Source organism: Neodiprion lecontei, chromosome 7, assembly GCF_021901455.1.
Source record: "Neodiprion lecontei isolate iyNeoLeco1 chromosome 7, iyNeoLeco1.1, whole genome shotgun sequence".
Lineage (NCBI taxonomy): Eukaryota > Metazoa > Arthropoda > Insecta > Hymenoptera > Diprionidae > Neodiprion > Neodiprion lecontei.
In genome coordinates this window covers 18,205,120-18,231,991 of record NC_060266.1, presented here as the reverse complement: position 1 = coordinate 18,231,991, position 26,872 = coordinate 18,205,120, and the positions used below count along the sequence as shown (strand labels likewise).

Genomic DNA, 26,872 nt, shown 5'->3' with positions numbered 1-26,872 from the left:
CAATGTCATTCTGCCTGTTGGAAAAAAGGATCTATGTACGATTTCTTTGAAATTGTGATCTCAGTTTCAGGATATTTTTTTGCAAGAAAATAAAACGGGATCATCGTGATGAGATAAATTTTTATTTATAAATGTGAGAAATACAAGAAAGAAAGAAAAAATAAAACAGTAAAATACAACCGCGATTGTTAGTTTTATGTAAATATCGTCTTTTTCTATCAGTATTAGCAGGAAAATTATTTTGTGAATCTCATGTTTACAAGCCCAAGTGTGTAATAGACGAGTGTGAATTTACGAAGGTGTTTCCGCTGCAGGCGCGGATGGAAGTCGAGGATTTATTCACCGATCTGGCGGACGGAAAGAAGCTTTTGAAGCTGCTTGAAATAATTTCAGGGGAGAGACTAGCTAAACCAAACAACGGCCGGATGCGGGTTCACAAAATCGAAAATGTCAACAAATCTCTGGCGTTTCTTCACACGAAGGTACGAAAACATTACACCTATATCGCTATTTTCTCTCCTTCTCTCTCTTTCAGTTTTATCCGAACATATTAATATATTACATTTGTTCACATCATTTACGTCTGTATTACAGACGCAAAAAGTTTCGCAAACAATTTGAAAAAAAAAAAGAAAGAAAACAAAAAACGAACCACCGAAATTAATTCATCACGTTTAAAACACAGAAACCAGTTTTTCGTTTTTATTTCGATCTCAGGCACATTAAAAAATACACCTGCTGCCGTCATATTATCGACAACAAATTTAAAAGGTCTCGCGATAATTTGAGCCTGATTTTCCGAAGTGATAGGAGACTTGTTTGCCGAACATTATCGGCAATTTTGCAAGTAATTGTATCTTGTTTGTCGCCTTGAAATATTATCTTGTCCGTGTTATCATTTCTTTTTTTTTTTTTTTTTTTTATCGACTTCGAATCGTTCGCTGCATGTAATATGTGATTCCTAAAATTTCTTCTGAAACAAACTGACCAACAATAAGATTGCAACAGGGGTATGCACAAGCAATGTGATTACTGTTTCACATCGACTTTCGAAAATGAATTTCATTTTTAGAAAGGAGCGACTGCTGTTATTAGCCAACGTAAGCTGATTCAATCATTTCGTAGAAAGTAACGATCTGCCAAACAAATTTTACAATGAAAAATATAACAATTATTGTTATCATTTTCTCGTCGAAATTTCCTCGAAAATTTTTACTTTCAGTAATCTTTCTATAATGTAAAACCGAGATTCACGTATATCAAATTTCTTAATTCCTTGACTGCAGTTAAATTTGAATCACCCTCTATTTTCGCATGTATAATAAATGTATTATACAAATAGATCGTTGGTGCGCGACGGATGATTTCATGCTCAGACATTCCGCAATATCCGCTCCTATTTAAAATTAAATTATACATTCGGAAACTGATATTACACGTAACATACCTCGTACATTAAATTGTGTCTATGATATCCGTTCTCATATTTTTCTCTACGTTGGTTACCCAATTATCTTAAATCAATTGTAATTCAACTTTTTCTTACAATTTACATTTATCTAATTTCTTGAAAGTTTGAATTGCTTCGAGTCTATTAACAAGAATTAACAAGAATAAAACGAAGACACGCTAATTCAGGCACACATTTTTGGTATAGCATGACTCGTTAATTGATTTAGAGATTTGAGCTTTTTTAACGTGATTACTAACTCTGTGCATTTATTCCCGGTTTTTTTTTGAAAATGCCCAATAATAATATATTTCAGGATGAAAACTGTTCAGAACTAACGTGTAACATTCAACTGCCTTGATAGTTCTTGCTTCATACTACAAATTGTTTAATATTATATCTATATCGTACCTTTCTGAGTAAAGATGGATAAGATAAAATTATCGATTAAATGTTCTCCGGTTTGACCAATGAGAATTTAATAAATCGTCACATTCTATACGGTATCGAACGATGTAAATAGTGGCGTGGCAAATGTTTACTTGTGGAATTTTTGGTGATTTAATGCTGCGACGAATCTCTATGTTTTTCAGTGACTTCAATCGATAGATTAATATAAGGCCCAAATAATGTGACGACATGGTGTTACGTGAAATGCTCTAAATTCAGGTGTCATAATTGCGAGAATACATTTTTCGAAAGTCTCGATGAGAGCTACAAATTCGTTTCGTGACTTTTATTCCGTTAAAATTCATCGTGATCTACAAAAAAGTTACGTGTATCAACTTTGATGTCTCGGGCCCGTATCGAGATATTCGCAAATAATAGGGAAAATAATTAGTTATTTCGCTCCAGTTAAAGTAACAAAAAATCATGTTTAGGTACAAAGGAGATATGAAAAATGAATTCTTATCAGTTATTGATTTCAAATCTATGTTTCTTAATTTTTCCGTTGTCCAGTTTTTTTTTTTTTACCGAATCGTACACGTGATACGTCTTGAATGTTTTCTTCAGCATCTACAGTGACTCATAATAGCGTTTTCAATTGGCTGCACTGAGTGCGATTTCCCCAGTTTTCAACTAATAGCCACGGCGAAATCCTAGGGAACATGTACTCAGTGCGGCCAGTTGAAGACGCTATAAAATGGAAAAAACCTAGATATGCTAAGACCTTTTTACAAACACTTACCGTATGATTTTAATTATCACGATATTAGTTTACGACTCGCATTGAATATGTTATACATAAAATAGTAAGCTACTTAATAGCGATTCCGCAGCGTGCACTGAAAACGGCGCACCAGTTGGAAGGTTAATGCATTGAATCGCAACGCATGCAGTTATAGGAATTGGGACGCTCAACCAGAACGCGAGGATATACATGCAATGTGTGCACGTGTTACATAGCTGTGCCCGCTCGAATCATGCGAATCAGTCAACCGTGATGTACTTGGTAAATAATGCGAACCAAACTTACGCTTCTCTATCAAACTGTATGTGCCGGTATGCCTATGGTGTATTCCGTGCCAAATAAACCAATTTTTATCATCACTATTTTTAATATTGTTGAACCGTTGTCAAGTAAATCTTAGGATTTTCAAAAACTTGAATTTATTTGAAATTTTTCTTTTTTCATCCCAAACACTTTGAGGTCACAAACTTTGAAGTTCAATTCTTATCGACTTTTGAATTTCGAACTGAGATTGGTTTCGATCTTGATCAGCAATTATCGTCTTTGAAATGGCAACAAAAAAGTTCCATAAAATTTTAAATATTCAAATAGTGAAGTTGATTTTTTGAAATTTTTCCACAATTTTGAAGAGGTATACTTTAAACTAGATTCTAATCGTTGAAAATTACGTCAGTGTTATAGAAAAAAAATACTAACTGAATCTATCAGCAAATTGACTGTACAATAATTTAAACATAGAGAATATAATTGTTAGGAATTTGGTAACCTTTTTTCACTAAGATGATAATTTTTTTTTATTTTTATATAAAATTTTTCGTAATTGTGACAAGAAAAGTGAAAAAATTATTTCACCTTCCACGGAATTTTATCGTGTTTTCCATGAAATATGAGTGAGAAAGTTTTTTCAAAATTCGTAATACGCTAAAGGTAGATTCTTAGAAAATTCCATGACTTACAATGCTTAAAAAAAGAAAGAAAAACAATCTTAACATCATCGGGTTAATTACGAAAGATCAGAGAAAAGTGAAATTTTTGATAATTTTTCGAGGTCTTTAAAAACGGTGAAATTTGAGAAGATGAGTATATTTGTAACTTGGAAGTGACTGCTGTAAAAGAAACAGTAATAAAAAATATATTGAGCGTTTCAGAGATGCTATTATTACCGAAAAAAAACTTCAATGAAATTAAAAACGATGAGGGTTAAAACTGGTTGATTTGGCGTGGAATGCGACTTATATACCTATGTCCTCCTCACCTTGCAGTTTACAGTTATACCTGATCTGCCTCGTCCGTGAAGAACAACGCCAGATGTACGGCTTTGAGCTTAGGGACCGCGAAGAGCTAAAATGGCGACAGCCACTATTATCCATTTACATTTTTTTTTTCGCTTTCTTCCATTATCTGTTTACTAGTCAACGAGATTTGCAGCTGCGTACACATACCGGGTCCTAAATGACGTGATGCCCCTATTATTTCGTCAAAAGAGTGTTGGCACGTAGGTACTGTAATGTTCATTAATGCCTTGGGCTTCCGGCTTATTTGTTTTCGGCCTAAAACAAAATGCGAGTTCGATTCTGTACGAATTATGTGACAATGACTCCCAATCTCTCACGTTGGCTGCATCGCCAGTCATTGTCACATAATTCATATAGAATCGAGCTCGCATTTTGTCTCGGACTGAGAACAAGTTAGACGGAAGCCCAAGGCATTAACGAACGTTGCTGTACAATATGAAGAGGCTAGCAGCTTCTTACGGCTCTGTCCATGAACATTTTCAAATGCTTCTTGTCGCAAAACTATTTGGCATAGCCGTATATGCTCTCGCGGACTTTTTTTTTGTAGAGCTCATCGATACCTTGAAAACTCTCGGGCATAACTTTCCTCTATCTGTAAGAGTTTAGTCACCGTTCGCATAAATGTGTGATCCCGTTCCGACTTGGCCTACAAATATCGTAATATCTCCTAAACTGTTTTGGTTGGAATGAAATATAACCTAGAACCTGACCCGGGATGATATTATGTAATTTCATTCTTCACATTTCTCACTATACAAGCATTTTGATTGGTTTGCAAAGTTTAGTCAACCAATCAGAAAAGTGGAATTACATAATCGACTCCCACATATCGTAGCTATTCACAAAAAAAAGTAACCAAAATTGGTTCTATCTTTCTGAAGTTATAAACGAACATACAGACGGACAGAGAGACTGTGAGTTTTATATACCGAGAGGTTCTCTGGAAAGAATCTCCCTGCCATCTTGTTTATATGCGTAGCCAACTTCGTAAAAATGTTACTAGCATGGTAGGCAGAGTGGCGAACCTTGCTTAGGTGCGTTCCGAAATTAGCTAACAGCGCTAAAAAATCCCTAGGATAGAGGCCGAGTTAGTTACGAACCCGGAAGCGCCCAAAAGATAAAAGATTGTTGACAGCATTGGGGGCTAATATCGGAACGCACTCTTAGTAGATGAGAGGTTATGGTTAACTGTCAACCGGTCGATTCTAGGGAATTTCTTACTGTCGAAGTTTACTTCAGACTGCGAGCACGGATATCAGTCAATCAAAATTGAGCAAGTTAAATCACGTACGCTACGAATGGGTCTTTTAAAAAAAAACCTCCCGGTACGTAGAGAAAGGAGGGAGGAAAAAATAGAGAAGATTGTAGAGGCGTGACTGCGGATTTTACAATTAATAATTTACGTCACTGTAACGAATTTGTAAATTTCCAACCTGATTTCATCGTCATCGATCATTTTGAACAGTGTGGCTTAAGATTTGGAAATTTGAAAATCTATGGATAATACAAATGCAGTATAATACGAATAATACAGCAACAAAGAATGAGAAATACCCGACGGCTGTACGCATTTCACGTGAAAGAAAAACCCGTCTTGGGTTGCGGTTTTATTTGCACTTAAAACGGAAATTATGAAAGGCGTCCAAGTGCCTGACATGGTTTCCGTCGTATGTATATTTGCGTTTAGTAACTTCCGAGATTTCACGTTACATTATATAGCCATTTCAGGGGAAGTATAAAACGTGAGGCGTTGGGAAAATAAAATAAAATAAAAAAAAACGAGTACACACTGCTTCTGCAACAATTTTATGCGCAATACGATTTTACAGTCTTTTTACACGTTATTATTTCTACGCAGTACTTTTATGTAGGGCATTTCATGCTAATGTATATAAGAATCGATTATTTCTGCAAGTAACAGGCGTTTTGAATAGTTGAGAAATTTTCGTGTACAGTTCGAACAGTTGAGAAATTTTCATAGTAACTTTATTTTGAATCGGGTATAACCACGGTATTCATATACCTAAATATAGCAACAAATTTTTGCAATTCCTGATCGTTCTCCATGCGATTGTGCAACCGTTTTCGTAACTGGGAGAAGTTTTTCCACACCGTTGGTTACGCCAGGTTTTTTTTTTTTGTTCATAGAATGCCCCATATATGAACACGCGTTTTACGCCGACGCGCGGCTTCAGAGAAAAAGTGAAATCTCCTAATACGTATTAATTGAGGTATGACAATTATGAATGAATTCATTAAATTTATTATATATATTTATGTGTGTATTTTTCGTATTTTCAATCAATATCAATACAATAATATATTCCGACGGATTCCTAGGGAATTTATTTCTTCATTTACACATATTTGTTTATATCTACAAGAATGTTTACAAGATATTTTATGTAGCTTATTAGCATCACTATATTATAGCTTGCAGCAAATCAAACGTATACGTCTATAATCTGTTGGTGTAAAAAAAAATTATTTTTTTGCCTCCAATTTTTTTCTCTTCAAGATACGTCGAATCGTTTCTATGGTAATTACTGCTCAGCTATTCACCGATCAGGCACACTAACGACTGATCAATTGAGTTACATGTGTATTATAATTAGGAGGCAATACTCACTTTATACCCAATGTCGAATGACCATTGGAATTGTGATTTTGATGCAAACATAATATAGTTGAATAAAAATTTGCAAATATCTGTGTCGCGGGATGAGGGTTTTATTGTTCGATCCTCGAGGTGGCGAGGTGAAGGTCGCGTGACGCGGATGCACGGTGACCAAGAAAGGAATGGTTGCGCGTACCCAGGAAAGAAGTCTCACGAATGAATAATTAACGGTAAAGAAGTGACTAGTGCCACTCCATCCGGCACTCTGAAATATCTACGAATATAGGTGTGATTTAAGACGGATGGATAGTTTGATGCGTGCAGAGACAAAATAAAAAGTGAAAGAAAAAATGAAAAACCTGATTCGGAAATTTGTACCATCTATAATATGAGGCTCGACCAGGTTTTCGTATCAACGTTCGTTAATGTCGTTGAAACTATTTTAGGCAACGCGCACAAAACGAAAAAAAGTTTTGTGGATTTACCTGTAAATATCGCGGAAGTAATGTTTCTTTCATTGAAATGAAGTATGGTTTCACCGGATAACCCAAATTATTATTGCTCTCAATATTTTATTGTTGAAACGAATGACAATTCTTCGAATCACAATAATGTTTCTTTCAGAATACTCGATCGACGTACATGACTACAAAATTCGAGAAATCTGTTTATGATCTCTGTGTAATGGCTTTTTTAAAATCCCTAATTGAAACAATTTTTGAACAATAAGTATTCAAAACTTTTCATCGTAGTTACACCTATTTAAAAATAGTTCGCGTGATTAGGTATTTTTTTTTGTTCATTCTTTTTCAGCGCTTTAAAGGGTTTTGTCTTAACATAAAAAATAAATTTTCCAAACGATTTGAGATGATTTTGAACATATTGACAAATTATATTAAACAAAAGACGAAATTGATTTCTAACAAAAATTTTCCGGAAATACAATAAAAAGTAAAAAAGCAAACGGTAATTTCACCTTGCGAATTTAAGATAGATTTTGTTCCAGAGTCGAAGAAATTTTGGAAGAAAAATTTCACACATTTAATTGTAAATCCAGCATTTTATAAACGATAGTATGAAAAATAGCTTCACCATACAGGATCAATTTTAAATCGTTCAAAACTAAAAATACCAGTTTTTAAGAACATAAAGAGCTGGAACCATTTAAAAAACGGTTCAACGTTCACAATTCAAAAACGGTTGCATAAAAGGAAACATAATTTAAGGTCTTAGAGGTGCTATTATTGTCTGAAAAAATTTTAACTAAATTAAAAACGGTCAGGATAAAATCTAACCAAATTTGTGTGGAATGCCTCATATAATGACTGCGTGATGCAGTAATTCCAGTCTGCCAACTCAGAAGAAAAAACACGCTCATTCACCTAGTTCAAGAGGAAGAGCATGAGTTCATCGCTTTGTCTGATTGAAAAAGGGGAAAGACAGATCAGTCTACCGTATGATAATTACGATGCAATTATTTTCTGAAAATTGTAAATTTTTCACAGTACACGACAGATTTCAATTAAACACATAATATTTCGAGAAAGAAGTGTCGTTGAACGTAAAAAATAATCACCCTGCTACAGAGATATTTCAATTTGCAAAAACCGCAACTTTACACTTTGTAAAAATTTCATACTGATTTAAATATATTCGAACACGCATGATAGACGCTCTTTTTGTGACAAGTGACTAAAAAATGATGATTAATATCTCAGAACGCTTAAACTTGAACTTATTCGTATACATATTAGTTTAATTTCTTTCAAAGTGTACAAAAAGTTTAGTTTTCACGGACATAAACAGTAATTATCTTCTTCATTTGTCGAAGTTGATCTTATGCCAGTGGTCCTTGGAATGATCAGAGAAAGTGAATTTCGAAGAAAAAGGTGCAATCCAATCTTCCACCGTTCTCGATTTCAATGATTCATAACCCGCATACAAATCACTTGTAAAACATCACCACGTGACAAACATGGCGGTTGGACCAACGGGGCCGACACATTTTGGTCATTCGGTCTCTCTGCGAGACGATGAGACGGAGAGGAAACGTAGGCGCCGCGTTCTTCACAGATTTCACCTTGATTTATGCAAGAGATACAAAGATGTATAGTTAAACAGTAACTCTATACACATGTATTTCGTATTTCATTATTCTACGAGCCTCTACAGAGTCGCCATCTTCAGGGATTAATTATGCATACAGAGACTCTTTCTTCCTTATCAGGTAATTCATGCCTGTATCGAAAGTTCTTCTCGGGTTACGTTCCGAAATTAACTAGAATCGCTAAAAACTCCTTAGGATAGAGGCAGAGTTATTCGCAAACTCGGCAGCGCAAAAGAGATAAAATATTGTTGACAACACTGGAAGCTAATATCAGAACGCACCCTTGATAGGACCTGCTTGTAGCGCGCGCGATTCAAATTGCTTAATTTTGATTGGCTGACATCTGTGCTCGCAGCCCGAAGCAAACCTTTACTGACAAGAAAAATGGTCTCTTTTCGGTCTACGCAATACAGTCGGAAAGTTGGTCTTGAGTAAGTTGGACATTTTTTAAGGTCGCAACTGATTGTTTGGATTATGAAAAAATGTCGAACCATTCTTATTTTGTTAACTGGACCGATGAAGTTCGCTTTGTTGAATTACGTTGAAAATGGTTGGAGCAAGCTAGATTAAAGTTAGCCCGTCATGGTTTCGAATCATTTACTTCAAACCTAAATAGATTTTGAACAAAATCGGTTTAGCCGTCTCGTGATTTCTTGTGATAATATATATAGTTTTGTCGAACATTCTTATTTTCGCAAATAACGGAAATAGCCAAATTTTTTACTCACCCGGATAAGAAATATTTCAATTTTTTCTATAGTAAGAGTAGGAAATCAACAAACAAAAACGAAAGCTTTGGCTCATCAACTCGCCCCGCTTTCCCGTGAATGAACGCAGTTGTCCTGGATTCAAACTAAACCGTTGAGAGTACAAACAGAACAATTCTGTACAGCCCTGAGTGTAAAAAAATTTCACGAGACATTTTTTCACTAATTTCAGTGTAATCATAACGCTATGCAAGTATAACGAATAACTGCTGAAAAATAATTCAGCTAAACACAAAATATTGAGAGTGCGTGTGTTTAGCTATAATGTAATATGTGTATAATCTGCAATATGTATATGCAGTGTGCAATGTTTTGCGAGAGGTGAAAGGCAGATATGTAAATAACAGGAGACCGTGAGATAGAGTTTCAACAGCGTCGCGTATCGGGCGTCAAATACTTGCCTAAATCTCTTTACTTCCGAATGTTATATGTAAACTACAGAATGTGGAAAAGCATTAGTGTGTACACTGTCAATACGCCAGGGCGTTGACCCTGACAGTAAAGCGTTGGAAATTCTGAAATAATGTAATCAAGGCAAAAAGTAGAATGATCAAACAACTGAAGGCTAGAGACGGTATCGAACTTTCAAAGATGCGAAAATCTTTTTCATAGAATTTCAAACTATGAGATTTAAAAAAATACGGAAGTTCAAGTATCGGAATATAAACTTCAGCTAATCAAATTTCGATATTTCTATGTATTTTGATATTTATTCTGATAGTTCTATATTTCTTCTCTTCAGCCAAAATTCACGACAGCAGAAATATATTTCTGTACTTTTATAAATTTCTACAATTATTCTGACGATTCTGAATTTTGGTTTCCTACGTATAAGATTTTTATTTTTAGCCGAAGTATAGAATCGTTAAAATTCCTATATTTCGACTTTCCATATTTTTACTTATTTCAACATTTATTCTGACGATTCTACATTTTTGTTTTACGAATTTTAACTTTTATGAAACATATGTAGCTATCAAATCGAACAAACAGAAATATCGAAAAATGCAAAAATTCTGACAACTCTGTAAATTGGCTCTCTATATATTTTGACTTACATGCGTTTTGAATTTCCTACATTCAGACCTTCTAAATTTTAAAGTTGGTTAAATCAGATTTATGGTTATTCAAAAATTCTACATATCCTGCGGTGTGGTCATTTCACTTTTCGACCACACCCAATAAATTATCAAGATTCAGTTTCATGATCGGAAATATTCGACTGTCTGATCACAGCTATCACTATTTGAACATCGTTCACGTTCTTATCAGGATTTATCGGCTTAAAGTCTAGGCACGAAGACATATCCAAACAAGCCGATGATACTCCTCAGACCTCCTACTGAGTAAACCTTTAACTTTATGAGATTCTACGAGCACGTCAAGACAGGAATGTTTTATGCTAGAATGTGATATTGGGATTTATTCTTAAAGAATTTCAATCTTTTTCATTACATATGGAGTATTGTTTTTTAATCGTGTAAGGTCTCAAAGTGGGATTTTGTATTCGCCTTTTTAATATCAGTTTTTAGTCTATTCTGTCTATTCAAAGCAGCATTCAAGATTTTTTTAAACATTCATCCCCATTTGTTCTTCAGTTATGAATTTTCGAAATATACCACTTCAAAGTTTTGAAATGAACATAACTCGAAAGCAAACGAATACATGAATTGCTAGAAATAGATAGATTTCATGAAATGAATCTCGAATACGAGGAACGTGAAGATATATTTTTTTGAGAGACACTCGATAAAAATCTAAGATTCAATTGAACAGAAATGTTGAAAATCTTTGAAATCTCAAGACAAAAAAATTGTTTCATTAATTCAATTCATATCGCAGTTATAAAATGGTGAGAGAAAAAAATGAACATTAATTTCAGTAACGTTAAAAATAAATGGTCGGTGAACTTCAAATTTCACTTTTTACAGTCACCGTACTACAATTACTGAAAATACACACACTTGCAGAACTATACGGATTTGATGATGCAAAAAAAAAATGTTTCGGTAAATTATAGGTAACAAAAAAATATGAAACAATTGTAGAACACCTTTCATTGCCCGGCAAACAAAATTCAAATTTTGGGAGACAAGAAGAGAAGGTTGCACGTCTTCCATGTGAAAGCCGTAGTTGTGCAGGAGCGACCAGTGCATCGAATCGGAATACCTACATGCCTATACCTACCTTTAAACTAAAGTAAAGGAATGCAACCCCCCGTAATTAGGAAAGAATCCGTTTGAATTCTCCGAAGCCTCGAATCTTCGGTTCCCGAAGGCATTAAAGGTACCTACCTCAGCCACTTAAGAGCGCTTCGCTTCGGTTGCAGAGTTACCATTTTCTTTTTACCTTCTTTTACAATTTTTAATGAAAGCGGGACTGCCTCTAATGATTTTTTCCTTGGGATATTAAATACGGGTGTAATTAATTGCGCGTATATGGGGGCATTGTTTGAAAAGTGGGCATGCACTTTTCGCAAAGTGTGTTCCAAAATTTTAATATTATGAATTCATACAGATTTTTATACGACGCACCGTTTTGGAAGATTACTTTACTGAAACTGATCGGTATAAGGTTTCAGCTTTCGGATCTGTCAGGGAATCAATTATTCGTGTTTTTAATCACAATACTTGGGTGGTTTTTATCAAACAGTTTTTACACAATTGTTTTTTGTCAATTAACGTACTTTCAATTTGCTTCATAGAGTAATTTTATCAAATTAAAATTTTTCGGATTAGCCACTCGCAATTGATTGAAGAGTAAAATAATTAAACACATACATAATCACATGAAGAATCTCAGTCAGAATGCCTTACACACATCACATAACTGTATTTATTTACAGTGATTAAAATTTTTATTTTTATAATTTCTGTTTTATTGAGTCGTATTGCGCTCAATTCGTCGTCATTGGTTCTCCGTAAATTATGAAATAGTTTTATGAGACTCTGTGCGTGATACGTGCAACATCCGTGAACTTCGGGTAAGGGTTACGAAGAGAGAGATGCACTCGTTACCGACCGAGCATCGTCGACGGGAATCAGGGCGAGAGCGACGGAGAAATCTACGGCATAGACAAAGAGAGAAAATAAAGCGAGACAAAGGTCAGTGACCGTGATGCGGAGCCTGCAGACCGCGAGTCTCTACACGGTATAATACCGAGAGTTCTTCTTGAAAGGATCTGCTCGTAGCGCGCGTAATTCAAATTGTTTAATTTTGATTGGCTGACATCTTGCTCGCAGCCTGAAGCAAACCTTCGCTGACAAAATCAAATTCCCTAGAATCGACTGCTTGATACGTGACAGTCTACCATAACCTCCCGCCTATTAAGAAGGGTCGGCTCATGGCGCCACCGCGATCCACTACTCATCGATCACTCTGCCTACCATGCTGGTAACATTTTTACGAAATTGGCTACGCTTATGAAATAAACGAATTGCAATTGTCGAGTGGGTTATTTCAAGAAAAACTCTCATTCTTCATCTAATAGGCCTTCAACTTCACTCAATTTACAACAGATTAGGTTTTCGGAGATTGGTAGTTATCTATTACTATAATTGCTCTTGAACAATATTGCCGAGAGGAAGTGGTGAAACACAGCAGGCTTAGAGACCGACTGCGGATGCGCAAAATAATGAAGCTCTATTATGGGTGCGTTCCGAAATTAGCTCTCAGTGCTGTCAGCCCAGTACTGTCAACAATCTTTTATCTCTTTTGCGATGTCGAGTTCGTGACTATCTCTGTCTCTGGTCTAGGGAGTTTTTAGCACTGCCAGCAAATTTCGGAACGCACTCATGGTCAGCGAGATGGATATATTTTTGTCCGCAAGGCAGGGGAGCCAACTTACTCGTACCGGGTCATGAGATGTCAAACTATCCCATAGCAAGTACGGCAGATTGGAATCATATTGTCACGTTCATTCGTAGCAGTCATTAGTCATCTAAGCTTAGTCTGCTTACAATTAGCCTAAAATATTCGCATCACCTACATAACCTCTAACCATCTTCCGCGTTTAACAGCTGAATCTGCATAAAAATATCGCAGAGCTTGCGCATGCGCTGTTATGCGCTCGGTCTGCTAAGTTTCACCGCTTGCCCTCGGTACATCTATTCTCGCTTAAACCTACGAGATCCTATCGTTGAAACTTCATCAGAAGATAATAAGACTAATTATTTCAGGCAAAAATACACCATATGTTTCGTTTGTTGAAGCATTTCGCTCGTCTGACTGCTTGTAGTATATAATCGGTAATAACCCGAGTGAAGAAAGGCCTATTAGATGAAATTGTGACATAGGTTCCATCTTTTAGGCCAAGGAGATGACCCTATAACAGAATTAACGATCTGGAGGCCCGATACTCACCTCTTCGGTCCTTTTTCTTTTTTTGCAACTGGAATAAACGTTTGACTGTTATTCCGAGACGAGGAAAAATGCATGGTTTTTTGCTAGTATACTTTTCTAACTCTGGTCATGCAGCTTATGAAATATATTTTATTTACATTTGATAACTTGATAACTGAGGATCCATTGTTCAATCAAGTTTCATCGAAAGCATTTCGCCGTTTTGGATTGTGAGCCATTGGTATACTCTGGACAAATTTTCAAAATTCGATATCCAGATTGATGATGAAATATACAGAGATTCCAAACTTCTTTTTTAGGTTGGATCGTCGCTATCTTGTAATCCTGTTTTCCATCTAACTCTGCTTTCAATCTACAGAAAGTTTTCAGATCGTTCTTGGAGCAAAGAGTACCAACACTTAAACTAGCAAAGAAGAACCAGCGTATTTCAATTACGTCCGTCATGACGATGAGACGGTAGCGCTATTCGTTTGTAAGGAGTGTTCAAATTCAAAATTTTTTTTTTGTTGCCGAAGAAGCGCTTTAACCTTTAACTGCCCGAAGCTATGGAACAAAGAGATTTGTTGGATAAACCGGCTCGAGTAAGGCGACCAAAGAAGGACCGTTGTTTTTGTTGGCATGTAAAGAGCAAGAGAATGTCTGAGATAATTTAGAATAGAACAGACTGCAAGGATTAGAAACCGTCGTGCTTCTTGCCTTTATTAGTGCTGCTGGATTGACGTTAGGTGGGTTTAAGGAGAAAAAAAAGAGAAACAAGAGAGCGTCTGGAGACGGTGTATAAAAAATAGACTTATATAGCTAATTCTATGGCTTCTTCTACGGTCTCGCGTCGTGACCGAAGCCTTTAGACAACAACCCGGTTTTAGGCTGAATGAGATTTTTTTCTAAACCGTTTGCTCGGTTGGGTGTTCATCTACATGGCTACATGTGGGAAATTCCAAGTGGTTCCACCCACTCACCATTCTCAATTTTATTATAACTTAGGTATTTGAGATTACTCTGAAAAAACAGTGTAGGTACAGTAGTTTTCTTCTGTCTTCCAATATTTTTCACCGTTCCGAAATTATAACCCGTTTGACTTGATACGTTCGGACCGTTGGAAAAAATATGAAAAAATTGCTCAACTTTTTGAAAAAGTTTCCAAAAATTTTAAAACCTAACTGGAAGTAGTACATATTCGATGGCTGGAATTTATGAATTAATTACTAACCTTAAAAAAAAAAAAAAAAAAAAAATCATGGAAACTTCTAAGAAAACTTGCGCCAAGATTTTTACAAACGAGGAAAGAAACTTCGGTCAAACCCATGGAATTCCCCATACGAAGTGAAATATCCTGTTCTAGCGGGGGAAAACACGTTATTCAAATTCATCGGCAGTCGACCCATATTTCGAATTTATGCTTATCTCTTATCCCCAGATTTTCAACATTCTCCTTCTTTTCTCATCGTCCTCTGTGCTCACGAGCGGGAAGATTACCTGTCTTTACATTATACATACATACATATACGCGTATCTAAGGTACTTACATAAGATTACACGGTGCAGCGCGTTCGTTTTGTTCCTTTCACGCATACCTAGTACATACGTATTGCGGGTAAACCTGTTACTATATAAGGGAAAAAGCCCCTCGAGAAACTCCGGCTAAACTTCACGCTGCAGTTACACCGTTAAGGATGAATCGGTCGGAAAAGGTCGGACCGTCTGATTCAAAAGTTAGAAAAATAGATGAAAAGCGTTTAAAAATCGCAAGCAATTTTATTCGCACCAACGATGTAACCAAACACGAACGAAACAACGTACTTATAATTGTACGATAGAAGTGATTATGAACAAATTCGAACAACGAGAGTTAAGATAGCATCGATTTGAGAAAATATCTCATAATTACAATGTTCAAGTTGAATTAAATACTCGATTTTTTTTTATCCAATTTTAATGTCTTTTAGGATCATTTTAATCCTTGGTTCGATCCCCACAGACTGTCTAAAAAATATCCAACAAATCTTACATTGTGGTATAGTTATAGCGTGATAATGTAATTTTTGACGAACATATGTCGCACAAAGCTATTTTTATCCACTTTCGAGGTAACTACTTGTCAAATATTTTCCACACAATCTCTGGAGATTTCTTTGATGAATGAAGCCCCAAAAACATTGAACTCGGCATAAAAACACCTGAGTTTGATAATTTTCCATGTTTTTTTTTAATTAATAAACGTGTTTCCAAATTATTGATATCTTAGCTTGTGCAATTCAAATTTACGGATATTAACTCTTCCATGTTTACAATCGTTGGCACAAATAACATTACTGCTGATTTTTAACCGGGTTGAATCACTTGCTTGACTTACATAAAACCGATGCGGATACAACGTTGTTTAGGTAGTAAAGAGTATAACTGTTTTACGTTTAGTTTATTGCCGCGAAAAAAAAAAAATCAAATGTATAGTAGACGCTTTTATTGGACATGAATTTCATTCATGATGAACGTCTACATTTCAAGATTGGTATAGTGTCAAAATTACTTTTTTCTCGCCATTCGTTGACCGCGAGCCTCGTCTTTGGTGACATTTGAAAAAAATTTTTCACCTTTTCTTTTCTTTCTTTTCTAGTCTCCAGTAAACGGCACGAATGGCTACCAAACAGTAAAATATACTCAATCAAAGTATAAAGTCATCAATTCTGTTTAATCTTATTTTCCATTGACATCATACGTTTTTCAACAGCTCTGTGTGAACTTTTTTCAAATAATTGCATTTGAAAACTCCGTTTTAACCCATGCTTGACACACTTCCGTAGAATCACATTTATACCCCAGCGACAAAGATCATTGTGAAAATTGAACTATTATATATACTTTAACTTGAAAATTTTTTTTTCTTAGCTTCTCGAAAGGTTAGTGTTTGTAACAAAAAATCTAAATTCCAGATTGCGCAACACACACCTGATTTTTTCTTAAATTTAGATACATTAAATTAACAAAGAAAAGGCGCAGGGTCGTTTGTACCCCGGTATATCAAACATGGGTTAAATAAACAAGAAGCAATGAAATATCAACATTAATATTTTCAACGTTGAATAAAAAATTTTCCATCCCTCTCTCATACCAACTAATTTCTTATTTTTTTCTCGTCAACCACTTTTCCCGCTTGGTGGAAAAGAATTTGCATATTAGTCACTGTAAATATTCGTTGTTTACTTGTCATGCATAGGTAACCATTCACATATTACATCTGCCAGCACCGTATAGGTATATTATTGTTATCTCTCTTCTCACAGATCCACATTTTCTCGCGTGCAGACTGTAGTACATGTTATACGTCTATATATAATATATATATATATACATATATATATATATAATATGTGTATTGTGTGTATATATGCAGGAATTCCTTAAAGCTTCGTTTGTGTCTAACGAGATTACGCAACACGACACTCCTCGCATGAGTTTCGTTCATTTTATATTTTGTTTTGCTGCATTTTTTTTTTTCTCCCTTTTTTTCTTCATTATTTATTTATTTTTTCCTATCTTGTCTCTCCCCCTCCGTCGCTTCTCTCTTTCTCTCTTTTCACGTACGTGAGCAGAATTTGAGGACACGCGTTAGCAGAACTTCTCGCGGCTTGTTGCTCGTACATCTGTTATAAGGAATTGTACGGCACATTATCGTCTACACTTTTTGTACACTTTACTATTCTTATCTATTCAACCGCTTGTCACGATTATCATTATTATTATTATTATTATTTCGACGGATAGGACATTTATCCGAAAACCTTGAGCGAAATGGTTTAAAAATTTGGGATATTTATTTATAGGTTTTTAATATTTGTCTTTCTCCTGTTTTTTTTTTTTTTGTTTCTTTTTCAATTCTCATTTTTCTACTCAATCGTTAATTTGATGAAAAACGCGTTGTCGATACGTGGAGATGTAATCTTAAGAAGGAAAACTAGACACAATTAGGAACAAATTTAAATGTTATATAATACATTTTATGATTATGCAATTATATAAATATTTCAGAGCAAAGAGCTGTAAATTGTCGTTGCATCAAAGTCCAAGCAGACGTTTACTGGATTTGTTATTCAATGTTATTGCGATCGTCTATCATTTAGTATCTCTTCCATTCTCCGCATTGCACATTGACATTTATAGGTATCCGATATTGCTGTCTGTGCCTTTAATGCTATACAACGAATCGTTCGATCATGTGACTCGATCCATTCTGTTGTCATCGTTATTTTAATTACTGCAGACTCAATTTGCATACGTCACATATATACATAGAATATATATATCTATATATATATATATATCCATATGTGTGTGTATTAAACGTTTATATACTAAATGTTATAAAAATAATCCGAGTCTTTACCGTTTGCAATGCGTTTGTATAGGTATAATACATATGTACACCTCAGTTGTATAAAACGTACTTGTAACGAGTTTTCTGCAGACTATGCAACAGTGGAATCCAATTATCATAAAGTGTCGTGTTATCGTTTTATCAAACAACGCGCCGCCTGCGGCGCAGTATAAACAATAGGACAAAAAAAGGATTAACTCATGAGACTCATAGGAGTAGGTATTGTTTTTTTTAAACTCCGTTGAAAGTTAAATATTTTTGTTAATTTTTATCCACATTTCAAAGATCATGGGGAAAAAAAAAACGAGAAGCTGGTTAGAAATTTTTTGTACGAAGAAACGCAAATTGACAAAAAAAAAAAAAAAATGTGTTGAAAACTATAAGTGGAGTTTAAATAGCAGCGCTACAATTATGATTTTCAACATTATCATATCCCAAATAACGATCGAATAGAATAAAATTTCAAAAAACTGTAAGATGCATTGTCAACCGATTTGAAAACTTCGTAATATTGATTGTAGGAGAGAAGTAACTGAAACAATGAATATTGGAAATCGAATTAATGCTTAAGGGAAACTTCAAGTTATTCCATGCTGGGTATTCGAATTTTTTGTGCATCTCGCGTGTTTTTCATGGTATAAAAATCTCATTTATAGATACGTGAACGCTGCATATGTACGGTGCACTCATAATAAGTAATAGGATCAACGTTCTTCATTCAATCTCTGACTGAGTCAATAGCGGTCACTTGAGGTCGTTACGTCACGTGCCACTGGACCTTTTACTGCATATACAAACACGATCATATTCTACATGTCATATACATTACATGTATACAGGTATACATTTACAGATATTATTGAAAGGTTACCACTGCGCGCTATCATTGAGTTCAATTGAATTAAAAATGGTTGTTGGATTCTTATGAGATTATCCTTATAATACGTATAATATTCGTTTGGATCATCTTAGCGAACTGGGGTTGTTTATGAAAGCTAATTTCTCTATTTTAGGATTAACTAAAATTCTGTAGTTATTACCGTGTATAGCAACAAATATTCGTATCTTACAAACTTGATTACTTTAACATTATTATTAATTTGTTGAATAATAATTTTACTTGAATATTTCGCTATGTCAACATATGAATCGCCAATTCCAACGTCGTAAATTGATTTTTTCAACATTTTCACAATAGTCACCGTCGCTTATTGTCCAAATCACAGTCAATGACCCAATATTCGTTGAGCTTTGGTGATTTTTGGCGATCATCGACAAACATAATCATATATTGTTATTGCGCGATGCGTAATGTGAGTATGATTAGGGCAAGATGGCGTCGCAAGTGGTAATCAGCTGATCGTTTTTCGATACATTTAATATATACCAAGTTGTTACAAAATTTATTCACACATTGGATTTCTATTTTGTGACGTTGAAATTTAGCGTAAAATATTAGATAAAAAACCTCTTTAATCATTTAACACGAGGCTATCGTTTTACGTTTACTACCACCACATGGCGCGTTTTAAATTCGACGATGCAAAACTGCGACGACGTGAATCCGCGTTCTGCTCGTGCTTCGCATATATCCGGTTCCTTTCATTCCTTTGATTTAATCAAATTTCGCTGTTTTCTGCCATCGCGAAATGCGACAAAAGCCGTATATGTATATACCTATAATGTAACAGTACTGTATGCAGCAGCAAAAGCAGGAGCAGCGTATAACGGTGGTTCATTTCACGTCTCATAAACACTCGAGTGGAATAATAAAAGGCATGAGGTATTTCTGAACCGCGGTGGTTGCAGTGAAACAAGAAGAGAAGGAAAAAGTCAACGTGTACAAGTGACTACGCGTTTGTAAACATTCTCTCTCCCTTATCACTAGTCGAGTCATTGCGCGTCTAGAAAGAAACAAATTCACACAAAAAAAAAAAAAATGTAAGAAAAAAGCTTCCGTATAAGATCAAATTTGAAAGAATTGAACCAGATAAAGTAATTGCAATCAATATTCCCATCAATACGTTAAAAAAAAATTTTCTGTCTAGGGATATTTTGTAAAAAAAAAAAATCCCTAGTATTTCAGTAAATGAGGTTCATGCCCCACTATAATTATAGGATTTTATTTCGTGTTAACCTAAACATTGGAGTATCTACCTTTTATTCACAATGCAGTTGTGCACGTCGGCAAGGAAACAAATTCGAAAACAAAAATAGCGCAAGAAAAAAGATGCTGAATAAGGTTAAAGATGAAAGAAATGAAGCAGATAAAACAATTGCAATCGATATCCCATCATTTCGTAAGAAAAGGTATTTTCTGTCTAGGAAAATTTTAGGAACAAAAAATTCCCTAGTTATTTTACACCAATTATATTGTTTCACCGTTAATCTGAACATTGGGATGTATACTGTATATTCACAACACAGTTGTGCACATCGATTCACAACTATGGCTATGAATAAATTACGTCAATAAATATTCATGGTAAAAAGAAAACTTCGTATATTCAAGTTTGGATCTTGATGAAATATATGTCAATCTAAATGCAAATTGTCAACTTGAACCAATCTTGCATACTCACACATGTGCTCATATATCGTTCCTAAAGCAGCTAATGCGTGTAAATAGTCAAAACGCGCCGGGGGGTAACGTGCATTCTATTTTTAAAATGTCGCACTGCGATTTGCGAACCGCTCACACAACATTTTTTCTTGTCTGTCAAATTGTCACTTTTGCCAAGCTGTTACGAAATTATCTAACCATACTTTCTGCCGAGAAATAAAAAACATAAAACGCATCTCTTCAACGAACGAAAACCACAAAATGTACAGAAATAAATTCTCCAGTATTAATAAATATTTTATTAGATTTCAATACCTCTTATAAATATTCTTAAAAATATCTACAAATTTTATGGCAGGGAGTAGATTGATGTTCATTCCCAAAATGATGCATATTGAAAATAAGAAAAAGTAAAAATTTGTTCCTCTTATAAAATATTTCGCAAGACATTTTTAAATACGAAAGAAACAAATCGAAGAAAAGTTTTATGACAGAATTACAAACCATATTCATGCTCCAAAATAAATCAGAAAACCAATACCGAGATAAAGTTTTTTAGTATTAAAACGAGTCATATTTTTTTTTCTCATTTTTGTGCAAATACTGCAACAATAACCTATACCAAATTTCTGTTGCGATTACTTGAAATACTACAGGTTTTTTATTTCATTGCTATGCCAGCTATAATTCGATCCTGTAATGGAAAACGGTGTTGAAATTTTGCAGCAATTTTGTATATTGATCCATAGTTTTATTTAGTACGCCATAAATTAGGACACCCCTTGAAACATAAAGACTACAAAAACAATAAATAAATAGCAAGTAATGAAATAATAAGTATAGTCCATGTAATTATTTTCATTTTTCATTATAATTTTGACGATGAAAGTGAAATTTAAATTTCATATAAACTGGATTTATGTAACAAAATTTGCGTAGTCGTGAAACGTTTGAAAAATTAACGTAAAATCTGAATGCATCGATCTTTGAGTTTAGCCTCCTCGTGTCTGAATTTTTTTTTTTTTTTTTATCTCCTTCATGCCTTCCTTTAGTTTGTACGTCTCTCTGGTTGGGGTCCGGGTATTTAACTGTATCTGTCTACACCTCGTGTGCGTAGCGAGACATAACAGTACAAGTACAGCATTCACTTTGCTATGCAGCTCAGAGTACTCATTCATTATTCATCGCTCAATGCTGCGAAGTCTGATTTCTACGTGACTAAATGCACTCTCATGTATGTAGATATAATACGGCTAAGACTCACGTCCGAAAATATAAAACTGTCACGCCTCATCTGGGCGCCGCCTTCTCAAGTATTTAATTATTTCATTATATCACCTACTGTATACGTAAGTTTTTTCACGTATTTACAATTAAACGTATATCATATATTGTATAATCGGTTATATTTTTAAATTTCTTTCTACGCTTATCGATGAATAATGAAAAATTTGATGCTAAACCGTTGATGTCTATTCACCTATTTACACAATTGTATCGTGTATAATAAATCATTCCCAAACATGCTATAGCAAAAATATCGGGAAAAAACATTATACACATAAATACATGTGAAAATAAAGTAGCACTGCTTGATGAAAAAAAAAACATGCAAGAAATTTTCTGTATTTAAAATAAATAGTAATAGCTATACTCATGACGTTTGAATTTAGAGATTTACGGTCAGAGGATTCTTCCTAGAGAACAGAAATCTTTCTTTTACAAGTCAGGTAATTTCGTGCCCGTGGAATGAAGAAGATAAATAAGAAGTTACGTGAGTGGCGGAAACAAATTCAATATTGACAAAGTATTACGATTTATTTAAATAAATGTTGACGTACAAGTTGTACATACGTTGCGAATAACTCAACGGATTCTGGATAAGAAATATAAAATGAAAAAAGAAAACACCTCAAATGTGACAAGACTGATTTGGTTAAATGAATTATTTAAACGATTGTGCGAACTCGCGAGTTCAATCAATATTACATCAACAACATCTTGTGTTCATTCTATGATAATAATATATTAAATATTCTGGTACTGTGTTTTGAAGCATCCCGAAAAAAAAATTTGTTTTTTCCTGTCAGAAAATTCAGTACACACAAATTATAACCCAATTTTTTACCAAATCTGAAAAAGGGTTGAACATTTCCATTTCTATTTCTACTTCAATTAAAACTTCGAAAAGAGCATTAAAAAAAGAATGTCAGCATAGGGATTATTTTCACTTACAAGGGGAGTGTCAAACTTGGGAATCACAGATTTCCATCACTTTTATATATATTGTAGGGCAGGGTCCCCTCAATAAATATATAAAGCGGCAAGACGCCATTCGTTTTTATTATTGAGAAATTTCAACTCAAAGTTCTATATGTAACTTAAGTAGAAGGAACCTTTTTACCGGTTGCAGCAATGGTTCCGTGGCGTAGCGGTAACGCTCTTGCTTACTGAGCGACCTTATTTTTGATAATATTGATTACTTTGTTATTATAATTATTACAAATCCTATTTTTATCATTTTTTGTATTTTTTCCTAACTTAAAAATAAAAAAATAATTTATAGAAATATTAATTATTAATTATTTATTTTTGTATTAAATAATTTATAAAAAAAAAAAAAAGTAACTCTAACGGAACTTGAACAGCCGTTCGGTCCCTCAGTAAGCAAGAGCGTTACCGCTACGCCACGGAACCATTGCTGCAACCGGTAAAAAGGTTCCTTCTACTTAAGTTACATATAGAACTTTGAGTTGAAATTTCTCAATAATAAAAACGAATGGCGTCTTGCCGCTTTATATATTTATTGAGGGGACCCTGCCCTACAATATATATAAAAGTGATGGAAATCTGTGATTCCCAAGTTTGACACTCCCCTTGTTAGTTAACGGCCTTGATCGGAATCAACACGATAGTAATCCGACAGCATTCCAACGCTGAAATGCGGCTATACATGCGTGACACAGTCAAACGCAGTCGTTCTTTTAAACAAAACCATTCTCTCACATTTACGAGAGAGTCGGAGAAAGAGCGAGAGAGAGGGGAAGAGAAAGAATAGAATACAGGTTGCTGGAGAGTATAATGCATTGCTAAAAAGGCCGATTCACGTGCCGTGCTTTCTCTTTGTGTGAAAATTTTAGATGTGCACTGTACACAAAGCAGCCACCCACATATTGTACTGGCACGAAAGCCGCTCAATTTATACTGACCTGCGAACTCATACATTGAAAGCATAACCGAACGTGAAATACGAAAGCCAATATGCCTTGTTCCATTCGCTACTTTGAATTCGAAAATAGAATATATATTTCGGTTCCGAAATAATCACGTGAATTTGAAACGCTTGTGCAAAACCGGTGAATGCTAAAAAAAAACTTTACCCCGGAATGTATGTACAATGTACAGTACATACATACATACGTTTGAAATTGAAATTTTTTGATGCCACTATTAGTCCAGTCGAGATAGACATTCAAATAAAAATAATTAGGGGGAGCGATTTTTATATATATATGTATTTTCGGATGTATACTCAGTTCAGGGGTTTTCCAATATACGTTACAACATATATACATATATATATAAATCCGAAAATATTGATCGTGGAGTAAAAAAAGTGTGAGATCCAAAGTTGAAGTTTGAAAGTTGAAAATTCCGTCCATTACGATTTTTTTGATAAACTTGATAGTATAACTCGGCAAATATTGATCCTAGCTTAAAAATGATTATGACCAAACTTGTGGGAAATTTCCAACAACTTTGGATTCTACCATGTTTGCTCTAAAGTTGTAAATTAATGAGTTATTTCAGAAAAATGAAAAAATTGAATTTTAAATCAAGATGGCGGCGAACGCAATGGCGGGATTTTCCCGAAAATCGAGATTTAGACTTCCAACCACCCTCACCCCGAAGTTTAAAAAAAAAAATCGCTTCCCCTAATTATTTCCATTTAAGGCTATTTTTATGTCTTTCTCGACTGGATTATATATTTCCTCGTTCTAACCGCAAGGAGGGGGGGGGGGGGAGGAGGAGGAGGAGGACATTGTTAGTGTAAATAGTGTAAATCCAGAATTTCGACCAGATTCTGCAGTAGTTTCTGCCGCCATCTTGTTTTAAGATGAAATTATCTGAATCAAAAACCTTACAACAATTATATGCTAAGTTGTCGAATATTGAAAATTTAATTTTTTACAATATTGTAAATAAAATTTTTCCTCTCATGTCAGAATCAATACAAATTTTATCATTAATATCCATTTTATCCATAGAAGGTTGGTTTTATTTAGAGAGGACGTCTCATACACATGCGTGTCTAACTTGTGAGTCGGGACTTAACCCAACTATTTTACATTCAGGTTATGACATAATAATATACATTTAATAATAGTTACGTAAAGTAATATATTATACTCTTTATCGAGCGACAAAAATTTATTTATAACAATTAGAATAATTTTAATCTTATCATCTATTCCATAAATTTGTAAGTGCAAGTAACGATGTTGAAATGTTACAGCATGATCAGTAAAGCCTGTCTGATTAGCGTAATTGATTGATGCTTTACGGAATAGTATCTAGCAAAGGTATAACTAAGTCATGAAAAATACAATCTGATGATACCAGTTTGTTAATCCTTCTCTATAATAGTCAATAAATGCTTTCTTGGCTCCTTTAGAATTTCATAATTTTTCCATTTACTGTATATGATATTTTTGTACGGCAAGCGATTCCTTGTTTGTTATATTTGTCGTTATCGAAAATATTTCGAACTATGATATAAAGCAATGGTCTTGTAAATTGTTACCGTTAAAAAAAGATTATGCCTGACTTTATGATTAACTAATCTAATCTTTTGAGAACGGGCTTAACAGAAGATTCACTTTAACATACTTTTATCGTCAAGGGAGAAAATTGCGTAACTTTTGGTTAGGTATGATTCCTTCCCAATATCATTGAACTAATAATTGATTTAGGTGCAAAGAGACAATTTCCATGGAAATCTTGATGAAATCTGAACATATACATAAACATTAAGCCAGAACTACTAACAAGTCTCAGAAATCTGTGCGGAAGAGTTTAACACTTCGTTCTGTATTTTATCAGGTGCGTTTGGAGAGTATCGGAGCAGAGGATATAGTAGATGGAAATCCAAGGTTAATTCTTGGTCTAATCTGGACGATAATTTTGCGATTTCAAATTCAAGAAATTGAGATTGATGTTGACGAAGAAAATGAAAGCAGCGAAAAGAAGTCCGCCAAAGATGCACTGCTGTTGTGGTGTCAAAGGAAGACAAATGGATACCCAGGAGTCAACATCCAGGATTTCACTGGTAAATAAATATCGTTTTTATATGTAATATTCAATACAGCATTTCTTTGCAGTTTTTTTTGTTCGTTACCGAAGGCTTTTTTATTTGAACATGATTTGTCATTTTACATTTTAATATTCTCAAGGATCCTGGAGGAGCGGGCTTGGTTTCAACGCGCTCATCCATGCTCATAGACCAGACTTGGTTGACTGGTCCGAGTTACAGCAGAACAAGCATATTGACAATCTTAATTCGGCGTTCGATGTCGCCAATGCAGAGTTGGGGATCCCACGGCTGCTGGATGCTGAAGATGTTGACACCGCAAGACCTGACGAAAAGTCTATAATCACTTATGTTGCTTCTTATTATCACACTTTTGCCAGGATGAAGAATGAGATAAAGAGTGGGAAAAGAATCGCTAATGTAAGTTGACTACCATAAATTTATAATACGCATACGAAAGAATGCACTTTAGAAGTAGTAAGCAGTCTTTTTGATCTAAAGACTGACGATAAAATAGTTATTCTGTTCTCATCAAACGTTTCTTTACGAATTATTTCTACAATTTCTTTAAGTAATATGTGTACAGATTTTCCAAAAGTAAAAATATTGTACAAGTATCAAATTATATTTGTAAAAAGAGTTTTTTTTAATCTACCCGACTTATTGAGAAAAATAATACTACAATTCTTCAATTCTTCATAGTGCATTCCTCAAAGCCGCTCAACTTGTGTATAAAATATTTTTTTATCAAACCTGAAATAGAGCGTGAAATTATGTGCACAGTAACGTGGTATGTACGTATAAGATACATCCTACATACGAAGTTTCATTAAGAT

General features: G+C 34.5%; 1 protein-coding gene across 10 annotated transcripts in view; it reads left to right on the top strand.

Moving 5' to 3' along the window:
* The window catches only part of LOC107218472 (spectrin beta chain, non-erythrocytic 1), an 80,142-nt gene that overhangs the window by 25,331 nt on the left and 27,939 nt on the right, over nucleotides 1-26,872 (top strand). For 7 of the 10 annotated variants that reach the window (XM_046745053.1, XM_046745052.1, XM_046745051.1 and 4 more), the window contains 3 exons: nucleotides 300-482; nucleotides 25,829-26,054; nucleotides 26,179-26,456. In XM_046745053.1, the coding sequence (XP_046601009.1) occupies nucleotides 300-482; nucleotides 25,829-26,054; nucleotides 26,179-26,456 (687 nt within the window). The remainder of the gene's footprint in view (nucleotides 1-299; nucleotides 483-25,828; nucleotides 26,055-26,178; nucleotides 26,457-26,872) is intronic. The other 3 variants (XM_046745045.1, XM_046745047.1, XM_046745050.1) reach the window with 1 other exon arrangement.